Source organism: Equus przewalskii, chromosome 7, assembly GCF_037783145.1.
Source record: "Equus przewalskii isolate Varuska chromosome 7, EquPr2, whole genome shotgun sequence".
NCBI classification, from domain to species: Eukaryota; Metazoa; Chordata; class Mammalia; order Perissodactyla; family Equidae; genus Equus; species Equus przewalskii.
Genome location: NC_091837.1, coordinates 8,610,517 through 8,631,512, shown reverse-complemented (window position 1 = coordinate 8,631,512; position 20,996 = coordinate 8,610,517). Strand labels below are relative to the sequence as shown.

The window sequence follows — 20,996 nt, the reverse complement described above, 5'->3', positions numbered from 1 at the left end:
GTTTCCAACCTGTAAAACGAGACTGGCACGGCCCTCAGGTTTCCCAGTCTGTTTCTGGTCCCCGACTCAGTCTCCGTGGCCTTTCCACTCTGGCCCTGCCCTGGGTACAGCTCCCACAGTGACCAGAGCATAGGCTGCTCCAGGACATGCAGCTCCCTACATGGCCCCACAAAGTCCAGCTTCCCAGGCCCCGCTGTGCCTCCCCCCTCCCCCAGCCCATCAGCAACGCACTCCCAGGCGCCATCCTCTTGCCCTCTTGGCTCATCTACACCTCCCCTCCCTAGGGGGGGGGCCAGGACTGAGGGGACCAGAAGGGAGCAGCTGCTGCTTCAAAGCTGAGGAAGCTTCTCCCCCACCCTACCCCTACCCCCACCCACTGCTTCCTGCCCACAGGGCCCCGCAGTCACACAGCCACGAACCACCAACTGAATCAGCCCCTGTCTAGCAGGGACACTGGGGGCCATGGGCAGTGAAGGGAAGATATTCCTGGTGAATCAGGGAAGGCTACCTGGAGGAAGGAGTCCATGCAGGCTGAGACCTGAGGATGGGTAGAAATTAGATGGGGGGGCTGACTCCGTGGCCAAGTGGTTCACTTTGCATGCTTTGCTTTGGTGGCCCAGGGTTCACTGGTTCAGATCCAGGGCCTGGACCTGCACACCTAGCTCATCAAGCCATGCTGTGGCAGCATCCCACAGAGAAGAACTAGAATGACTTACAACTATGTACTGGGGCTTTGGGAAGGGAAAAAAGAAAAAACAAAGAGGAAGACTGGCAACAGATGTTAGCTCAGAGCCAATCTTCCTCACCAAAAAGCATTAAAAAAAGATGAGTGGTGGTATAGATTAACTCGTTGTGATGCAAAGAAAACCAGAAATGAGCAATGAAGAATGTTCCTTGGCAAAGGGTCCAGCCCAGCAAAAGCCCCGGGGTGGGGGATGCTGCTTCCTGGAGGAAGAGGCTGCCCTGCTTTGGGCAGGGCAGGGATGGTCACACTGCATCTCTGGACTTCATGGAGCTGCTCTGCAACTGGTCATTTATCAACTGCTCATTCATTCATTCATTCATCCCCATGATGCCAACACAGAAGAGTCAGATACAACTGCGGCCCCCAAGGAGGTCCAGGTTGAAAAGTGAACTGGTTTTTATTCTAACTAGTACCAGGGCAGGGAGCTGGAGGGGCTCCTCCTGCCCCTGGGGATACCCCTGCACCCCACTGTGACTCTCAGCAGACAGGCTGGGGCTGGGGCTGCCTACCCACAGGCCAGGCGTCTTGTCACCTGAGCGCCTGCCTGTGTTAGGGGGGCCCAGGGCCCTCGGAGTGGGCAGGCCTGTCCCTCCCCTCAGTCACCAGGGCCTCGGCGCCCACCTGCCCCCCGACCAGCAGTGACACAGCGCCCTCCACACGGCCTGTGGCTGCCAGCGCCACCACTGCCTGCTCCGTGGGGAAGCCCATACGCTCCAGCTGCTGCAGCCTGTGGGACAGGGGTGCAAGGAGGGAGTGTCAGGGCCACGTCAGCCCCGACACAAGGGGACCCCACCCCTGCCCACCCTGCCTTACCGCAGAGAAGAGACGGAGGACTTAGGCAGCCATAGTGGGCTCTCAGGACCCTGGGCTGGCCCCTCAAGGAGTGAGGCCTGGATCCCCTCCTGCAGCATCTGCTCATCCAGGGCTGCCCACAGTGGGGTCCCTGGGGGGAAGCTGGGCCTGGCTGAGGCCAGGCCCACCTCTGAGGAGCCTTCCCAGGTCGGCTGCACAGGCCCCAGGCCGGGCAGGAATGGGGCTGAGCCTTCACTGTGGGACCAGAGGCTAGGGGAGGCCATGTAAGGAGGTCCAGGGGTGGGAGGCCTGGAGAGCAGAAGCAGAAGAGGGCCTGACTGCCAGCCACTGCCACAGCTTCCACCATTAGGAATGGTGTCCTCGGCATCACCCTCACCTCACTCCGGCAGGATGCGTGACAGGCAGCTCAGCCAGGCCGCCTGGGGTGGGAAGAAGCCTGAGTGGCCAGCACGCTGCCAGGGCCCTGCACGTGACGCTGTCCTGCAGCACCTGCAGCCGCCGCTCAGAGAGCTCCAGCCACCGGAAGGCCCCAGCTGCATCTGTCTGCCCGGGGCAGGGCGGCTGGTCAAGGAAAACCCAAAGCAGCCAGGGGTGAGCCCACACTGCCTGCCCTGTGCCAAAGGTGTGACGGGCATTCCCTCATGTCTCCTCACTGTGGCCCTGCAAGGGATGTGTCGTCACCCTAGTCAGCAGTGGAGGCTCAGAGAAAAAGGGACCTGCCCGAAGCTATTCAGCCTGTAAGAGGTGGAGCCGGATATGCCTCACCCCAAAACCTGTCTCATCCCGTTCCAGTCACCCCCCCTGCCCAATTCTGTTCCCAGGACCCTGTGGGCCTGCTCAGGTCTGTGACTTCAGGCCCACTCTTGGGCCCACTGACCCACCCCCTTATTACCCTCAGCCAGGGCAACATGCTGCCCCTGCTCCAGGCTTCAGCCAGGCCTGGGCACTGGTGTCCCCAATCCTCAAAGCCTACAGGCGTCAGCCTGTGCCCACTCTTCTCTCTGACTGCACTGTTTTCCTCCACAGGCATTAAGTCTCTTTGGAGCAAGAGCCTGTGTTTAACACACCTGCACCACCGGCCACAGGTGGTTCCCCCTTTTAGTGCCCAGACAGCCCCAGGCTTACCGTCACCCCTGGCCTTTCCACTTTCTGAGCCCTCTGCCAGGCCCGCGCTCTCCTTTTCCACGTCTCTTCACCTGAACCCCTCACCCTGCACGTCTCAGCACAGACGCCACCTCTGCTAGGGAAGTCCAGGGTAGGTGCCTCCTTGGGCCACCTCAGCCCTCCCGGCTCCCCTTGAAATTGTAATGAGCACCTCCACCTGGCCATGAGCTCCCCAGTCCCCAGCCCAGAGCCTGGGTAGAGGACTCAGAGATGCACAGGAGTGTGTGTGCACAGGTTCCCGGCATTGTTGGGCCTACCTCCTTGTGCCACTTCCTTTCTAGACACCCTGGGGGCCCAGCCACAGAACCCACATGTCCAAATGGGCCCTGGGCCCTGGCAAAGGATACAGGCCAGACCAGCAAGGAGGCCGCAGAAGAGCTGCAGGAAGGGTGGCTCGGAGCTGAGCAGCGGGGTCAGGGCGAGCAGCAGCCATGGCAGCAGCCACGGTGGCAGTGCCCCATGGGGCCGTCTAGAGTGGTAAGCCTGCCCCGCCAGCATGGCCAAGTGGACAGGCATGTATCCACAGCCACCAACTACACTGGACACCCCAAGGCCTGCCAGCAGAACAGCCATTAGCCCGGTGGCCAGGGCGAGCAGGGCGGAGGCATGCAGGAACCGCAGGGTACCTAGGTGGCACTCCTGCTGCCAGCCCAGCGCAGGCAGGAGCAGCAGGCTCAGGAGCAGGCTGGGTAGGGCCGTGTGGCCCAGAGCATGGGTCAGCAGCCGATGTGCTGAGAGAGAGAAGGGGTTTATGTGCCAGGTTAGAGGCCCTAACCCCAAAGGCTGTCCCAGGTGTGCCAGGTGGGGAATTACACTCTGCCAGGGCCACCCGATAAGCCAGCCTCCCCTCTCCAGGAGCTGAAGTCTGCGCACTGCCAGCACTTTAATCACTCATGGAGGGGACGGAGGTCTTCCAAACACTGTGGCTGCTCCCTTGCCGTATGAAACAGAACAGGCCGGACCCATCACTCACTCTTCCCACGAGCAACCAACTACACGAGTCACTTAACCTTTGTGAGCATCATTTGGGTTCTCAAACGTAAATGGAAGCTGCTGTTATCACCGGGAAACAGGCATTCAGTCACTGGGGTCACTCCTCCAACCCCCAGCACCTCCTCCCCATTCTCGCGCAAGCCGGAAGCCATCAGAAAGGGAAGTCGTCTGAAAGGAATTCCTACGCACAGGCTCCCACCCCTCTGCTGGCCCCTCTGCCTGGGTCCTCTGCCTTCCCTTCTTGATGTGGGTGAGCTGGGCAGGCTCCCATCCAAGGCTGACCTTCCCCGGGGCACTGGGTCCTATCCCTGCTTGACCCCTGCAGGATGCACACCACTCCTGCCAACTGGTCTGGGGCCCTACAGCAAGTCTCTTGCCTCCTCCAAGGCCCATGTGGCCAGCCCTCACCCTGCCAAGGGTCCAGCAGCAGCTCTGGGGCCAGGGCAAGGCTGGGACCGGCCCCCACCAGCCATAAGCTGCTCATCAGCAGCATCAGGACCGAGGAGGCGAGAGGCAGCGCTGGTGACGGTAGGCCAGGGGGATCTCTGGCATGCATGGCTTGGCTGAAGGTGGTCAAGGGTGGTCTTCGGGCTGTGTGCTATGGGTAGAGGAAAATAATAACAGTTATTTCTGCAGCTTTTCTCTGACTTCCTTTCAACTACCCTACCAACAGCTCCATTTTACAGAAGTAGAAACTAAGGCTGGAGAGGCAAGTCCAGCAACTTGGCCATGGAGGAGCTCGGGCCCTAACCATGTGCTTAGCCATCCTGCCATCCCACCTGCCTATGTGTGAGGATGGGGAGAGACCAGGCCTGAGGGGCCCTGAAGAGGAGCCTGTGGCGGGAGGCACAGGGCCAGGGACGGTGAGCTGGGGCCCTGGACTCCCAAAAATTCAGCCCCCCACAGCAAGTTCAGGGCCATCTCCAGCTTTTCTTTGCCTCCCTCTTCCCTCAGGTTGCAGACCAGCCACCTTCCTTCCTCCTCCTCTCCACTGTGCTCAGCCTTAGAGCTCCAGATGGCCTCAGCTGCCCTTGACGGAGGAGGTGAGGCCAGTCAATGGGCAGGCAGATTAGGGAGGGGGTGGGGCAGAAGGGCTGGAGGAGGGGCAGCAGGAGTCCCTCACCCTGAGTGCATACAAAGTGACACCGGACTGAGACACCGAGCACAGCCCCTGTGGCCTTACCCCTCTTTTCACAGGAAGCTTTTAGTATCCACTCCACTTCTTCCTGCTGTGTATCCCTCAGCAAGTTTTCCAACCTCTGAGCCTCTCCTTCCTCATCTGTAAGATGGGGATTAAGAAAATCCTTTCCTGGGGCCAGCCCTGTGGTGTAGTGGTTAAGTTCGGCCCACTGCACTTCAGCGACTGGGGTTCACGTGTTTGGACACTGGGCACAGACCTACACCACTCGTCAGCCATGCTGTGGTGGCAACCGACAGATAAAGTAGATGAAGACTGACACAGATGTTAGCTCAGGGCTAATCTTCCTCAGCAAAAAGAAAAGAAAAGAAAAGATTTTCCTCATTGAATAAGGAAAAGGAATGGGCTAATGCAGGGCTGGGCCCACAGTCGCTGCTCAATAAACTGTAGCCATCTGGGCTACTTGTGGGAGGCAGATGTAGCCACCAGCTGGCCCAACAAGGGGAGGCCTCAACATGGAGGCAACTGCTCCCACCTAGCTGGTTCAAGAATTCCCTGCCCAGAGGCAAGGCTTTTTCTGCCCTGTTCTCTCCCCTCACATCCAGCCTGTCCTCCAGGCCCTGCTGGAACCCCCTCACCCCCTGCCAGGCTTATCTCAGGACTCCCAGTGAGCGGATTTCACAGGGCAGGAAGCAAAATCCCAGAGAGACAAGGCTGCTTCACCTGCTCCCTTGCTAAGGGCATCCTCAGCATCAAAACGCACCTGCCAGTTTCCTGCAGTAAAAATGCAGAAAGCTCCTCTGCCTGCAATGTCCTTCCCTCCATCTCGCCAACAGGCAAACTCCTATTCACCCTTTGAAGCCCAGCTCAGATGTCCCCTTCCCCTCCTCTGGCCTCCCACATTGTGGATCTTATCCTAACTGATGAGCACAGCTTGACCTTTCTCCCTAGGCAGGTGGTCTGAACCAGGGGCAAGGGGGTGCTCCTGTTATTCATCCCCAGGGTGCTCCCAGCACACAGCTGGTGCTTTATATGTGTTCACTGAAGTAAAGACATTAGCTTGGCTCCAGGTCCCACTGAGGGGTTTGGGTGAGCCCTGCCCTTCATTGGGCCTGGGCACCTGCCTGGGCAGACTTAGTGGAGTCCAAGAAGGCAGATAGGTGCCAGCCTTATCCAGAGCCAGGGCACCCACTGCTAGCCTCCTCCTGCACCCTCACAACCACCCCTCTCTGGGTACCTTAGCAAGGGTTAAGAATTTGCCCATGGACAAACAGAACTGGGACTTGAACCCTCGGGGCCTCAGTCTCTTCATCTATTAAATGGGGCTGTGCACCATGAGGCTCTGCCTACCTTACTGGGAAGCCAGGAGCACAGAATGGGAAGACAAGGACGGGGAAGAGTCTTCCAGGTGATGGAGAGGGTGGGGGTCCCTGGGTGTAGGTCGGACTCAGCTTTGTGACTTTAGGAACAGTACCCAAATTCCTTGGGCCTCAGTTTCCCCTTCTGTAAAAACAACGGTATTGGATGGGGGATATGAAAGGGCCTTCTCAAGCTCGACCGTTACGGGGCGGGGGGGGAGGTCTCGGGCCAGGCGCCACGTTCGGGGCTTCCCCTCCAGCCCACCGGCCTCAGCCCCCTCCCCCGCCGGCCCGGGCCACGTGGCCGGGGTACTCACTGCGGAGCGCGCCCTCCGCCCCCGGAAGGCCGGGCGGGGCCCCCGGCTGGGAGTCGAGACTCTAACTTCCCGCCAAGGCCCGAGCGCCCCGAGCCCATTTTGCTCGCACTCGGGCGCGTGACCTCGGTCGACCGGCCGGCGCACCACCCCCTCCGCCGCCGCCTGCCGATTAGTCAGCAGTTGTTCTAGGCCCGGGTCCCTTCCCCCAGCCCTCCCGCCGGCCTCCGTTTCCCTCCAAGGCAGACTCTTCAGCGACGGTCCCTAGAGCCAGCGGACGTAACCATTCCTTACACCTTAGCCTCGTGCGGAGAACCCCTCTGGCTTGATACCAAAACCCGCTCACCGGCCGCTGCGGCCCTTTCGGTACTATTTTGGCCCGCGCGTCACGTCCGGCGCTCTTTAGAAAGGATTAGGACAAGAGTTGCGGGCGGAAAGGACCAGAAAGCTGTGGTTCATCCCTCCTTCCCTCACCCCCGTGGCCTGGCCCGATGGTAGCGCCCGAGGTTGCGGGCTTCGCGCCTGCGCAGTGCGACGCCTAAAGGGAAAGCGAGAGGGAGACGGACGTTGAGAGAACGAGGAGGAAGGAGAGAAAATGGCGTCCACGGGTGAGTGTGGTGGGACTGCGGTCGCGCCGGCGATGGCCGGGTCGCCCAAATCGGGGCCCGCTCGTCTCCGGGGGTGGCGGGGCGACTGAGTGGAGTTGCTGAGAAGGGTGTGAGGTACCCGCCGCGGCCTGACGAGCTCGAGGGCCCGCGTTCCCCACCCCTCCCCCCACCGCGCAGGCCGGTTCTGGAACCTTCCGGCGCCCCCAGCGCGCGAGGGGCTCGCGGCGGCGGGGACCCGCGGGGCCTGCGGTGGTCTCCATTGTGTGGCGGCCGTCGGGCCCCGCGCTCCGGGCCGCCCGCCACGTGGGCGGAGCCTGCGGTCTCCCGGGCCCCGCGGTGGGGGGGCTCGGCCGGGCCTCGAGCCCGGCAACCCGAAAGCGGAGGTGGCGGCTCGAAGAGCCGCAGGCCCGCCGCTCTTTGGCGCTTCCCACCCTAGTTCCAGGGAGGCGGCGCGGGCCAGGGGCGCCTCCGCCTCGGCCAGGAGCCGGGGGGAAGCATATCAACAAAAAAGGCAGCGCGGTTTGTGGGCCCAGGGGCGCCGGCCGGTGAGCGGGGGCCCCGTGGTCCTGACGGCCGCACCGCCCCCTCGGCGGGTCCAGCCCCGAGCCGAACTTCCCCGCCCGACTGGGCTGTAGAGGGAACGTGCCCCCCCTGCAAAGCCCCCCAGTCGGCTGCCCCCGGGCTCCTTCGCTCTTACAATTACTAATTCCCCCTCCCCCCCCCAAAAGCAATTAAGTGGCCTCCCAGGACCACTTTTCAGCGAACGCCGGGGGACAGCCGTTGAATAATAAGGCCGGCCCGGATCGCGAGGCGAGACACCCCTCCCGAAAGAAATCTCTGGTCTCTCTGACCCGGGAGAAACAAAAGGCCCGAGTCGGCGTTTGAATTTTGCTCGAGCCGTCGTCTCACACATTTGTTCTCGTCGATTAGGCGACAGGCTTGTGTGTTTCGGGCACTGGTGGGAAAGCGGGGAAGGAGGCGCGTGGAGGCCTCGGGAGGAAGGCCCGGCGGGAGCTTGGAGGTGATGTCGAGGGTGGGTCCCGCCACGCGCGGCGTTTGAGTGCAGCTCAGACATCGCCCGCGGTCTGTGCTTGCGCTGGGCGGCCGTGGTTGGTGGGATGGGGCAGGTTCTTAGGCGGCCTAACTCCGGGCCTTAGAGGCAGCGGGAGAAGACGAGGGAAGGCAGGAAGAGCACTGGGTCCTTCCGAGTTTTAATTCGAAAAGGATCAAGACTCCGGCAACTTAAGGGCAGTCTAAGAACTCTCCCCAACTGTGTGGTCGGTAAACAGGCGGGTAAGTGCTGGGCTGTTGGTGCCAGGGTGCAGAGTGCCCCTACAAGCGAGGATTCAGATCCCACGGTCCAGGCATGTCCTGGTGGGAAATGCTTCCTTCGAGCCCTTTCCACCTTCCGCTTCCCTGCACTGTTTGAATTATGTAAGGGGGAGTGCGCTCTCCCTTCTCTTTTAAAGCTTGGGGGGTCAAAATGTGTATGTTGAAATTTTGATGTGGTGGACATGCCAGTTTTTCAGTCTTTTTTCTCAAACTCTGTTTACTAGTAACCGCCAGGTACTGTATTAGAATTAGAATTGTGATTTATGTAGACACACAGCAGTAGGCCTGGCTGGGGAACCTTTGGGGAGTCCCATAGCTTATTTGGACTTTGCTTTCCTTTCCCTTCAAAATGGAGGAGTTTGGCTAGACGTTCTAGCAGCTTTTAGGCCCATAACTTGTGACCTTATAGCAAAGTATTTGGGCTCCCGCAAAGTTGCCCTATGCTGACTTTAACTCATTGTGTAGTCTGAAGCTCTAAATCTCTACCGTTTGGTTACTGACTGCCCTAAAGTGTCTAAAAGCCACTACCTTGGGTAATGTTACATATTCTTCCTCATGTGTAGCATATATAGAAAAGTACCTAAAGCACACGTCTAGTTTAACAAAGAATTAAAGCCCAAACTCCCAAGTAACCACTGTTCAGGCCAAGAAATAGAACATTGCCGGCTCTCCAGAGGCCCCCCGGGATCACAGCCCCTCTCTCCTCAACTTGGCCTGTTATTTTTAGTGAAGTCTTCAGCTGCACATTTGCGGGTTAAAAACAAAACGTAATTGATGGCTGAATAATCTGGCCAGTGTGTGATTGTAGTGGTTTTGAGGCCATATGATAATGTTTATGTAGGTAGGTAGATAACTTAGGTTCTCATGAAACAAATTTGCTACCTTCTTAGCCCACCAATGTGGGGCTAAATTGGCTGGTTTCACACTCATCTGAGATGATTTGCTATTCCACATCAGCTTTGCCAATTTTATGTTTTACATAACTGTTCTTGTGTAAAAATCCTCTTGCAAACATTGAACTTACATGTCAGCGATTTAGAATCATTTCTCACATAGAAACCTCAGCAAAATGTTGGTCGAAATATTTGATTTTTGATGCTTCATTGGTGTGTTTATTTTGTGAATACCACATGGAAGAAGTGATTTGCATTTCCTTTTTATATGCCACAGAGAGAGCATGACTGGTAGTGCTATTGAAAATACCTTAAGGTTTAACCTTAAAATGTCTTAAGGTTGTTTTGGAAAAATCAATTTGTTCGTTATACATTAGTCTTTGGGCATTTGATTTGATAATGTTGATGATTCAGGGTTTTGAGTTAAGGATATACAGAGGAAGGAAAGTAGTCAAGTGAAGTGTAGAGAGGTAGGAAAATAAGCCAACTTAAAAAGGTGGGTTCAGCAAAATGCTCTCCGGCCGGGTGGACTCTGAGGCAGTGTGGAGTTGGGATAGAAATCCCACCATGAAGAGCAACGTCAACTGTTGCTTTCAGATGAGGGGCTACTTTCTAGTTGGAAAAGAAAGGACCCTTTTGTTCAGCCCTAATGGTAGTACTGTCTTCTAACGGAGTAAGATATGTATTTCTTGTGGAGACCAAAGAATTGGGCAGAATTTTTTTTAATAATTACTTTAACTTCTTTAAATGTAGGTTTAGTTCAGTAGTGCTGTGAAAACTTATTAACCATTTTATTTTCTGTTTCCACTACTTGTAGAGACGTCACTGGACCAAAGTTTTTAGTCCTTTTTGTGCATGTTGCAAATTTTGTGTGAAAAGGAAAATTATAGGAAGGTTTAGTTAGAGAAGAGAGGGGAAGAAAATTTGTGATTTTTTGTTTTTTTAAGTTGAAATCATTTTGAGTTTTAAGAAGATGGTCTTACCTAAAACCAAATTTTTCCCAGAGAGATCAAATGCTTTCTCCTCTGCCAGTTACCACAATTCTACCTTAACTCTACTTCACTGGGATTTATAATGTGCCTAGCTTTTGAGTTATTGTGCAGATGTGACCCTGATATAGTCAGCAAACCCTTTAAAACACTGGATTGCGTTGACTGTCCTCTTGTTTTCTGCCATTCCATTTCACAGTCCTTCTGGGGAATTCTGGTTGGTCTAACTTGCTAAAGTGAGGGAGTCGTAGAAAAACTAGCTTTTGAGGAGACGTAGCTACTGATGTAACCTGTCTGATGTAAAGCCATTGTCATATTGTTACATGCCTCCTTTTTATATGAAGGTAAAATTTCTGATCCTGTTGCTTCTTGTTCTCTATTAGTCTTGGGGTGATGATCATGTATTTGAAATGACAGCCTGTGGTTAAGGGGGGTTTGTGGTCATGGGAACATGCAAAGTATCTCTGCCAAATCAGCTGATCTTGACCTCATTAGCTCACACTGTGTTCAAACTTTCTGAGTTTAACTGGCTTAGACTTATTTTTTGGTTTGTTGTTAAGAGGTACTCATTTCAACTTTTTTTGGCCTGTAGGTCCCCTCTAAACAGTTTAAAGAATTCATCTTCCTGTCACCTGAATTCCTTCCCCCTTTTTTTGCTGCTTGTTTCTGCTGACTTCACACTATTTTCTCTTCTTGTTTCCTCTAGATTACAGTACCTATAGCCAAGCTGCAGCCCAGCAAGGGTAAGTCAGTCTTTTATTTACAACACTTTGGGTGTTATTGATTAATGTTTTTAGAGTGCAGAGTCTCCTATGGTTTTAGAGGATTTAGTAATGGAATCTGAATGTTCTACGTTCATTTCTTGCATTTCATTTCTCTTACAGCTACAGCGCTTACACCGCCCAGCCCACTCAAGGATATGCACAGACCACCCAGGTAATCTTTAAAATAATTACGTGTGGCTGCATCCCCGAGTGAAATACTTCTATCGGCCATTAAAACAATAGCTAGCATAGATCTTTTTCAAAAATTAGGTAATAGAGGGGCTGGCCCTGTGGCTGAGTGGTTAAGTTTGCATGCTCTGCTTCAGCGGCCCAGGGTTTTGCCAGTTCAGATTTTGGGCACGGACATGGCACCACTCATCAGGCCATGCTGAGGCGCCATGCCACAACTAGAAGGACCCACAACTAAAAATACACAACTTTGTGCCTGGGGGCTTTGGGGAGAAAAGGGAAAAATAAAATTTTTACCCACCCCTCAAAAAAAGGTAATAGAAACTTGTAATGTGCTTGTAATCATAAAATACCCAGATAGTTAAAATTTTCACAGTGGGAGTGCCATTGTAAGTGAAACCATCCCCAAACTAGGAATTGCTAGCTCTCCATATCTTTCTAATGTCATTTTACAAGTTAGGTGCCCTGCTCCATACTTGGTCCTTCTGTATATTGTATGTATTATGGTCAAATTTATCTAAATCATACGGCAGTTCTGTAAAAGAAGGTGATATTATGACATTTTGCAGATGAAAAAGCTGCAGTGCATAGATAATGTGTCATTTGCCAGTGGTCTCACAGTAAGTGTGGGGATCAGCTCTTCGGGTTGCCCTCGCAGTGGAGCTTCTGAGATCTTTCCAGTACATGAATCTTTGTTTAAAAGCCTAGGCCAACAGATTCTGGAAATTAGCCTCCTATTGTTCTCAAGATCACCTCAATTTCTGAAATGGTCCATGGCATAAAAGGAACACTAACGACTCTGCTGTGGAAACATTTTAGGATAGGCAGAATGTGATGTCTCTGGCAGATCTTACATAACTGGTCATTCAAATCTACAACTTGACCTTGCTAATATCTGAAAGAACACCTCACTCCTTGCCAAGTTTAGAGTATTACTGATGTCCAAGTTCAGAAGACAGTGCTCTAGATGCGCTAAACTTGGGAGACATCCAGTGTCTAGTTCATTTTCTTTGAAGTGGTATAATAGTTTTTAAATCTTTGTGTCATGCTGAAAATCTGGTTTTCAAAGTTTTCGCACAGATTTTAACCCCGTTTTCATTTTTTTCTCTTTGTTCTTTTTGTCTTACTAACATTTGTTTCCACTTGCTAAAACTGTGCTACACTAGGTGTGGCACTTATACACCCGGTCCCTTATTGCTCCTCCCTTGAGAGTGTCTTGTTAATTTCTTGTGTAGTTAACTGAGATTTTGTCTCATTATCTCAGGCATTTTTTTGTAGTTAAGTTTATGAAAATATGAGTGAATTAGATGAGGGAAGACAAGCATTCATGAAACTGGAAAGCAGTTTTTTTTACTTTGGTTCTCCAATTCAGAAACTTAGGAGTAAGTCAGTCTATTTTATTGCCAAAATATAAGATTCATATTTGAAGTTCTTGCATTAATTTTCTTTGAGCAGGCATATGGGCAACAAAGTTATGGAACCTATGGACAGCCCACTGATGTCAGCTATACCCAGGCTCAGACCACTGCGACCTATGGGCAGACCGCCTATGCAACTTCTTATGGACAGCCTCCCACTGGTAAGGTCTGCCTTGGAAAGACTTCTGGGTCACGTCACCTAGGGTGTTTGCTTCTTACTTGTGCTCTTAGGTGTATATTCTGGTCCATACCTTGGCATCTAGGTATATTCTACAGAGAAGCTATTTTTTTTTTTTTTTCCTTTCCCTTATGTTCTCCTTGAGGGATGTCTAATAGAATATGGGTGGGATGAATTCCAAGGGAAAAAAGAACTTTTCCTTTTAACTATTTTACACAGTGTATTGAATAATCTCACGACAAAATGGAGAATATATAAAAGATTGTGCTTATGCTAAAACTGGGTAAGAAGGAGCCTTCTTAAACTGAGCTGCTTAAGAATCAAACTGATTTTCACATCTGTTTGCTTCATCTGATAGTGTACCCTCTACTTTTTGTTTTGTGCTTTCCACAGTAGAAGGGACCAGTACAGGTTTGACTATCCTGCTCATTCTTGCATGGGAAATGCTTTCCATCTTGTCTAACCCTGTAATGTTAACCCTTTAGGTGTTTTCATTTGTTTAACCCTCAGACTTTCTAACATCACACACAAGGTGCTAATGGAAAACTGCTTCAGGTGCCATTTGCAGATCCATGTCCTTTTCTTCATGTGAATTTTGGGAAAGGTTTTGCTTTATTTTTACATTATTTTGTATCAAGCCTTAATAATAGTTCACCTTCCCAAAGGTATTTCAGATGACTACTCCCTAGCCGATTTCCCCCTATTCCCTGAAGGATAGATTGCATGATTAGATTTATTTAGAGGAGCAGACTGCCACCCTGCATGTATTATGTTTGTCTGTTGGTTGGTTTCCAGTCTGGACACGTTTTATTTTCTTTTTAAGTGTTAATGAATTATTTTAATTCATAGTATGTCTTTGTAAATATATATTCCAGGGAGCTAAAAAAATAAACTATTCTAAGAATTAGAATAAATCGTATCCTAATACTGGGGTTGACAGTCGAGTGTATGAAAATTTTTTTGTTTAGTGCTGTGTATCATTTCAGGATCCCTACCTTCTCCCCACCCACCCACTCCCATCTTTATTATTATTATTGTAAAACAATATCTCATACAAAAGACTTAAAGATGTAAAAACTCTTATTTTCAAACTATCTTCAGTTCCCCAAGTTATATATAGTCTATCAGAGTCTTTGGTAGGGGGAAACCTACTGTAATTTATCTCATTGAGTAGTAACAGTGTCCTGGATTTGATGGGAAGTACTTCCTAATCTCTCTCTCTCTCTCTAATGCGTATCTTGAATAGGATGGGGAATGATTAAACTTTCTGTTGGTATTAGTTGCAACTGTAGGAAAAGCTGGAACTAGAGCTATACAGTTTAAATTTTTAGTACAGAATTTTGAAATTGTGAGGCAGACTTTACGTATTCAAGCTATTACGTTTTTTTATTGCGATATAATGGACATTAGTTTCAGATGTACAGCATAGTGATTTGTTGTTTGTATAATATTGTGAAATGATCACCACAGTTAACATCCATCACCGCACATAGTAAGGGGTTTTTTTAATTGTGATGAGAACTTTTAAGATCTACATTCTTAGCAACTTTCAAATTTGCAGTATAGAATTATTAACTGTAGTCACCATGCTGTACTGTATATCCCCAGGATTTATTTATTTCATAATTGGAAGTTTGTATCTTTTGACCACCTTGGCCATTTTTAAAAAAAGAAGTATCATTTGAAAATAAATAATACGGCTTAGATCTAGCCTTTGGAGTCTCTAGATTATTTTATAGGGACATGATAAAGTCATTTGTAGGAAATGCAGTGGTCACTGGTGTTCTAGATTCTCTAGAGCCATGTTACTTGAATTGTCGTTGATTGAAAAAACGTCCCATCATGACTATGGGCATGAACAGTGTAGGACATTCTAATACAGAAACTAGTAACTTAGATGAGCTAGAGATTGCACTTAATAAGGAATGTTCATATAGACTTTATGGAGGACTCTTCATATCTCCCTTTATCCCCCCATCAGCCTTTGGAGTGTGGAAACGAAAATTAAATCTGATGACCAAACTGAGGCTGAACCACACTAAGTTAGGACCCTAACAGGTAGTAAGTGGGTTGACGCACACTTAACTACTTTTTTCCTTGCGTCATGCTGCCCTTACACATAAAAGTCATGGATAATTATTGGGAGGGATGTATAAAAAGACACTTTCTTCTAGAATTTTTTTTAATTAAGTTTCATGAGAAAGCGGCTATATAAATAAATTTCACTTCATTAATTGCAATAGAAATCTTTTTTTTCTTTTTTTTAAGATTTTACTTTTCCTTTTTCTCCCCAAAGCCCCTGGTACATAGTAGTATATTTTTAGTTGTGGGTCCTTCTAGTTGTGGCATGTGGGATGCCACCTCAGCATGGCCTGATGAGCAGTGCCATGTCCGCACCCAGGATCTGAACCGGCGAAGCCTTGGGCCACCGAAGCAGAGCATGTGAACTTAACCACTCAGCCACAGGGCCAGCCCCAGAAATCTTAAACTTGAATTTTTACTGTTCAAGTTGAACCAAAACTTTGGTCAGTTTGTGTATGTTTTTCCTTAAAGTCATCAGCACATAGTACATGTGTTGTCTTTTTGCTTTTGGTCTTTTTTGTTGTCATTATTTTGCTCTGTTAATTTTTGCTCATTTTGCTTGGCTGCTTGTGTGGGTACTACAGATTAATGAAAAGATTAATTAACCCAGTGTCTATTACTGTAATCTTTAGCACTACAAGGCTCTAACTGTTGCTGCATAGTTTTATGACATGAGTTTATTGCCCCTGATCAGTTTTAGCTTTTTTGGTGGTGGTGTTTAAGTGCTCTTGTAAATCTTACAGCCTGTCATGTAGGGGGAAAAAATCTGTGTAGCAGTAATGGGGTAGGTGGAATTAGATTCCACTTAATTGTAAATAAATGGCTACTTTACATGATTGACATTAGAGGTCTGCAGAGAAATTTTAAATAAACAGTTCAGATGAACAACATGCCAGCTCAAAAAACTTCCATTGCTTGGGGCTCCCTGTTTTGTGAAAATGCTTTCATATACATTTCAACCCAACAGTTCTGAGAAAGAAATTACTGTATTTGTGTATAATTAATTCCAGAATCTTGTTAAAATGTTTGGGATGGAGAAGAAAGTATTATACTTTGTGCTACAGAAGGTGACACTTTAGATCGTACAAAGGGAAGTTAGTATTTGTTTTTGGCCAGTAAGTTGTGTGTATAATGAGGACACTTTATTCTAACTGAAGTTTAAGGCCCTAAACCTTAACTAAAATGAGCAGTCTTAATTCAAGAATTGGTTTAACTACTGGAGCTCTTTTTTACTTTAGTGACATTTGGATTTTTCTGTGATGGATATAAATGCAGACAACTAGATGCAACTTGTTATTGCATGGCATCCTTGTGTTCACTGACCACGAGGAGGAGTAGGAGGGAGGAGAGCCTCACACCGGGGAAGGTTATAACTTCTCTCACAGGAGAGGGACTCAAGTTAGAAGCTACAGATTTTGCGGGGAGAAGGGGTTGTCACACTTCATCCTGAAGTTCCAAATGGAAGGGTGTGGATCCTGCCTGGTCTGGCAGAGGCAGGAACTAGGGAGAGAACCTGCTTGCTCTGCCGCACACCTGTGAGAGCAGGTATTTGTGACATTGGGTTAGGAAAATAGAAGGGGGCATCTAGGGCCACCTTCTATAGTGGTGAGCAGGAAAAAGACTCTTATTTGTGATGAGAAAATAAGAGAGGAGTGGAGGTGAGTAATTTGATGACCAGCCTAGAATCTCAGACAGTTTTATGTGGAAAACATTTACCTTTTAAAGGTTTATTCGGGGAGTATTAAGTTAAATTTAAGATAATTTACAAAAAAAAATTAGGAGATGCTTTGTTGGTTATGCTTAAGGAAATAGAATTGGTAGTGTATCTTTATTACTCATGCCGTTTCAAATGTTAGTGCTGGTAACAGGTGTTTTTTGAGTTGTTACCTGAAACAAAATTTGCGGTTCTTTGCGTCTTCAATCAATTGTTAACATCTCCCACTGAAAATTAAACAGTGCTCTCTGGAATTTCCAGTTTCCTTAAATTTAACATGAACTGCCCATGGTGCGGTACTTGGGACTGAAAGCAAGTAATTCCAAATTATAGGCTATAATACTAAAACTAGTACCTGGACCATTATTTTGTAGCTATTCTAAGATGCTGTCGTTGGCCTTTTACTTCCCTTTCTGGGGCATTTTATTCCTACTTGAAAGTTTTTTTTGAGTACTTAAGTAATTAGTTGAGAAGCTTGTTAAGAAGGCCTGCTAGCAAAACCTATGTAGAATTAGCAAAAGCAGGCTTGTCTCATTTTTAAATATTGGGGGGTGGGGCAGAAGAAATCCTGTTTTCTATACCAGCACTTTTCTGTAGCATACTCTGTCCCCTCCTGTTAGGTGTAGTTTAAAGTAAAAGAGACAGTGCTTTGCTGAAAACTGGATACTTTCAGAGAACTTAGCTTTAAATACTGCTTTGTTGCTACTCTTACTGAAGGGAAAATACTTAAAGGAGTTAAATGTCATCATGGTGGAAGGTAGGTGGTGTACAAATTGTTCTGTTAATGAGTGTCTAGGCAGCTCTCTGAGGAGCCAGAAATCTGATGTAGCTCTCCTTTGTTCTAGGTTATACTACTCCAACTGCCCCCCAGGCGTACAGTCAGCCTGTCCAGGGGTATGGCACTGGTGCTTATGATACCACCACTGCTACGGTCACTACCACCCAGGCCTCCTATGCAGCTCAGTCTGCATATGGCACTCAGCCTGCTTACCCAGCCTACGGGCAGCAGCCAGCAGCCACCGCACCTGCAAGGTAAGACGACGCTCACCTACTCCTGACTCTATAGTGCATCAGCCTCAGGTTTTCGGGAAAGAAAGGAACTGTGCTTACTTAGAGAATCCATGACTTAGTGCCTTCTTAATGGCTACTCTCACATACTTAATTTTAGATGTTGACTGTGTTCTTAATAGTTGTTACAGTAATGTGCTAGAGCACACCACAAACGCATTATTCTCCATTTAGTAGAGAAATGGTGCCATCCAGGGGTCAAAATGAGGAATGTCACTGAACATGTTGTCTAGTTTCAGAAGAGTGACCTTTTAGGGTAGGAGGAGGCTATTGTATTAGATATATTTATCTAAACCCAGAAGAAAATTCAGCGTGTGGTTTCCCTCACAGCAGAACAACTGATAGAATTGTACTTTTGATGCTTTTACCTTTTGCTTTATTGCCCCTGTAAATGGGTATCAGCTTTCTCCTTGGACAAAATATGGTAGTTCACAGTGCAGGGGTGGTAGGCGGGTAGCATCCTGTGATTGAAGAGTTGTCATATGATCCACTTGCCAGTAAAGGATAGTTCCATATCCGGAAGTCAAGCATTGGTGCCTCAGTTTAAGGAGTTGATGTGATTTTCTCTGTATTATGTAGTGGCTTGGTAATCTAAATATCACAGGCAAGTATAAATTCTTAGCTGGGTACCCTGCTGTGGGGTGAATATTCGGGCAAACAGAGTTCATACTCCGTGACTGACTAGCAGGTAAGCAGTATTAATTATTACTTAACAGAAGATTTCAGGTCTTTGCTTTAGGCAATGCACTTAGGTGGCTTCTGCGTACAGTCTTGAAGGAACATTGAATTCTGATTTGAAAGAAGACTTTTTAGGGAATAAACGAGATCAACTTGTAACCTAGCCTTTTTTGTCTACTGTAGAGGTAAGAGATTAGCTCTAGCAAAGACTCATGAAATTACCTCTAAAATGCACAGTGAGTAATCAGAGCTACTTGATACTTTGCTAGACAGCCTGTGTCGTAGTTAGGTTAAACTAACTGATTCCTACAGGGCCCCATTTTACTTGACCTAGGCATTTCAGAGTGTTATCGGATGTTTGACATCCCATATGATGCTTCGTTGCAACAGTATATCCAAACCATAGCTGGGGGAGGGGGTGTTATATATTGGGTTTTTATAAATCATCCTTTTTGCTTCTTTCTCAATTCTGAGTCCTTACCACTTTAAAACGGCTGTCTCGTGATCAATAACAGCTGTTCTCTTTTCCACTGGAAAGAGGGGTTTGTGGCCCATTTCAGCTTTTTGAAGAAACTAGTAGTTCCGGGTCCTCTCTGGTCTGCCTACTGATTCTTGGGGCTTTGCTTAAAAAAGCTCAAGCTCATTTTGCTACAACCTTGTTGCAAACTGTTAGGGCTGAGAGGTAATAGAAACACCTGTGTTTTTTTCCTTGGGATTGGGATTGGTTTTCATCACTTAACAAGGATATTTCTTAGTTTATCTGAGCATGGGAGGAGGGGGCGTCTCCCTGCCCTACTCTGCCGTTTCCATTATGGAGACTTTGAGGCCAGATTAGATTATCTATGGCAGTCCAAGTTAGGAGATGTTTTTTCAGGTCTGTTCTTAATAAATTAGAAACATAAGCCCAAGTCCAAGCTTCTAAATGCCATGGACTTATATAAATGTTATGCTAACCTAAAACTTACATTTATTGTTGAAGTTTCTTGTTTGTTTTCAACAGTCCTTTTTGAGAAAAAGCATTTTTTTCCTTAATAATCCACCTCTCCTCCCACATCACTTAAATTGGCAATGCTGAATATGATGACTGCCTCTTTTATAGCTGTTAATATGGAATGAATGAAGCATGTTACTGTCTCTTCTGTGGGTGTGATTAATTCTCCTTCCTCAATGTTCTTTTCCAGCAAACACAGTTGTCTGATGTTGGGTTTGATGTATTTCACTTTACAATTGTATTTATTTCCAAGCTCAATTCTAACATTGCATATTGCTCATAGATTGTAGAGTTCTTACCCAAGAGCTTTGTGGTTAAGAAAAAACATCTCACTTTTTTTATTTCTCCTTTTAGACCGCAGGATGGTAACAAACCCGCTGAGACTAGTCAACCTCAATCTAGCACAGGGGGTTACAACCAGCCCAGCCTAGGATATGGACAGAGTAACTACAGTTATCCCCAGGTACCTGGGAGCTACCCCATGCAGCCAGTCACGGCACCACCATCCTATCCTCCTACCAGGTCAGTGTCTTCATTCTCGTGGCCAGTGAGCTAGTAGGATAACAAAACAGTTTTTGCAGGCTGTTGACCGGCTCGCTTCTGCTTCCTCAAGTGAGATAAGTTGTCTGATTCTCCCAGTGATAAGCCTGACCACATACTGTGACATTAAGACCTCAGTGCTGGGTTCCCATAGCAGTACCCAGCAGCCACTAACTCTCTTCTCTAAATACAAACAAAAACATTTTTACTACTATAGCTTCTTCCTTTTAATTTTGCTCTTTTAGTTAATTCAGATGAATGAGAAACAGCAGTATATAAAAGGTAAACAGAACCATAGGAGCCACCTCGATGGGTGAGGTGCAGGGCATTATAAAAACAGAAACTTGCTTAATTATTTTATATTTAACTTAACTCAGAGATCCATGTATGCGCTAGTCTTTGAATGGTTGGTCGAAGGCCTTTTCTTTTGTCTACAGGTTTATTCCGCATTCTCTGTCCTCTCTTAACCCTTAACCGCAGTAGCAGTTACAGTGTTCAGTTTTGGTTTGTTTAAAGTAGACGAAGGACTGCAGGTTGTCTCACTGCTACTTAGTTTGAAGCAAGTTTTCAAATGAATTGTCTGAACTGTGTCCTAAAATGTTGAGTTAGTTTTGCTAGGAAGTAACAGTTCCATTTTTTGCACTTATTTCATTGGTTTGACATTAAAGTACAGCAGACGCGAACAGGTTTAGGAGCAAATACAGCGACTGGGTAAGTGTCTCTGTACAGCTTGGAGCAACGAGGGGCAGGGCTTACGGCAGTTTGTCCACAGCTCTCACCCGTACCTGTTACGCCAAGAGCAGTTAATCTGATGAGTTGAATAGGGATGTTTGGTGAAGAGAGGCTGTTGAATCCATACCACTGTAGGAAGGGATGTAGTGATGGAGACTTAGTTTAATTGAACTTTAAAATGTGTTGTCTGTTTTGTTTTTCATTATAATGGTTCAGCTGGAGTTTAAGACTAGTTCTTTTACGCTTTATTTCTATGTAAGAATGTATCTTTGATTAGTTTCCCTACCATGCAGTT

At 48.2% G+C, this 20,996-nt stretch overlaps 2 protein-coding genes and 1 long non-coding RNA gene across 12 annotated transcripts in view; 2 read left to right on the top strand and 1 right to left on the bottom strand.

Moving 5' to 3' along the window:
* Positions 1–1,123: 1,123 nt before the first annotated feature.
* On the bottom strand, positions 1,124–7,063 carry RHBDD3 (rhomboid domain containing 3). Of its 8 annotated transcripts, none has more exons than XM_070628665.1 (8): positions 6,820–7,063; positions 6,204–6,356; positions 4,899–4,994; positions 4,124–4,313; positions 3,070–3,453; positions 1,935–2,097; positions 1,559–1,846; positions 1,124–1,472 (listed from the first exon to the last, which is right to left on the bottom strand). In XM_070628665.1, exons 4-8 carry the CDS (start codon positions 4,269–4,271, stop codon positions 1,295–1,297), a joined length of 1,161 nt encoding a protein of 386 aa, XP_070484766.1. In that variant the 5' UTR covers positions 4,272–4,313; positions 4,899–4,994; positions 6,204–6,356; positions 6,820–7,063; the 3' UTR covers positions 1,124–1,294. The 8 variants fall into 8 exon arrangements, with proteins under 8 accessions (XP_070484766.1, XP_070484767.1, XP_070484764.1 ...); XM_070628666.1 differs by having other exon boundaries at positions 6,872–7,040; XM_070628663.1 differs by lacking the exon at positions 6,820–7,063 and adding an exon at positions 6,529–6,798.
* EWSR1 (EWS RNA binding protein 1) overlaps positions 7,025–20,996 on the top strand; it is a 26,536-nt gene continuing 12,564 nt past the window's right edge. For 2 of the 3 annotated variants that reach the window (XM_070628631.1, XM_070628632.1), the window contains exons 1-6: positions 7,030–7,133; positions 11,054–11,090; positions 11,232–11,283; positions 12,756–12,879; positions 17,538–17,724; positions 19,784–19,951. In XM_070628631.1, coding sequence (XP_070484732.1) covers positions 7,121–7,133; positions 11,054–11,090; positions 11,232–11,283; positions 12,756–12,879; positions 17,538–17,724; positions 19,784–19,951 — 581 coding nt within the window. In that variant the 5' untranslated portion in view covers positions 7,030–7,120. Of the gene's footprint in view, positions 7,134–11,053; positions 11,091–11,231; positions 11,284–12,755; positions 12,880–17,537; positions 17,725–19,783; positions 19,952–20,996 lie in introns of all 3 variants that reach the window. The other variant, XM_070628630.1, reaches the window with a different exon arrangement.
* On the top strand, positions 7,344–8,426 carry LOC139084708 (uncharacterized). The gene is made up of 3 exons (XR_011542347.1): positions 7,344–7,678; positions 7,862–8,074; positions 8,291–8,426. It is a non-coding gene; the product is annotated as an uncharacterized lncRNA (long non-coding RNA).

Bases quoted from the DNA above. Each gene is read 5' to 3' on its own strand.
- RHBDD3 (XM_070628665.1), bottom strand. From the start codon at position 4,271: ATGCATGCCAGAGATCCCCCTGGCCTACCGTCACCAGCGCTGCCTCTC. The intron at 2,098-3,069 runs GTATCCTTTGCC...CCGGGCAGACAG, and splicing joins CCTCCTTGCTGGTCTGGCCT to ATGCAGCTGGGGCCTTCCGG. The intron at 1,473-1,558 runs GTAAGGCAGGGT...CCTGTCCCACAG, and splicing joins TCCTCCGTCTCTTCTCTGCG to GCTGCAGCAGCTGGAGCGTA.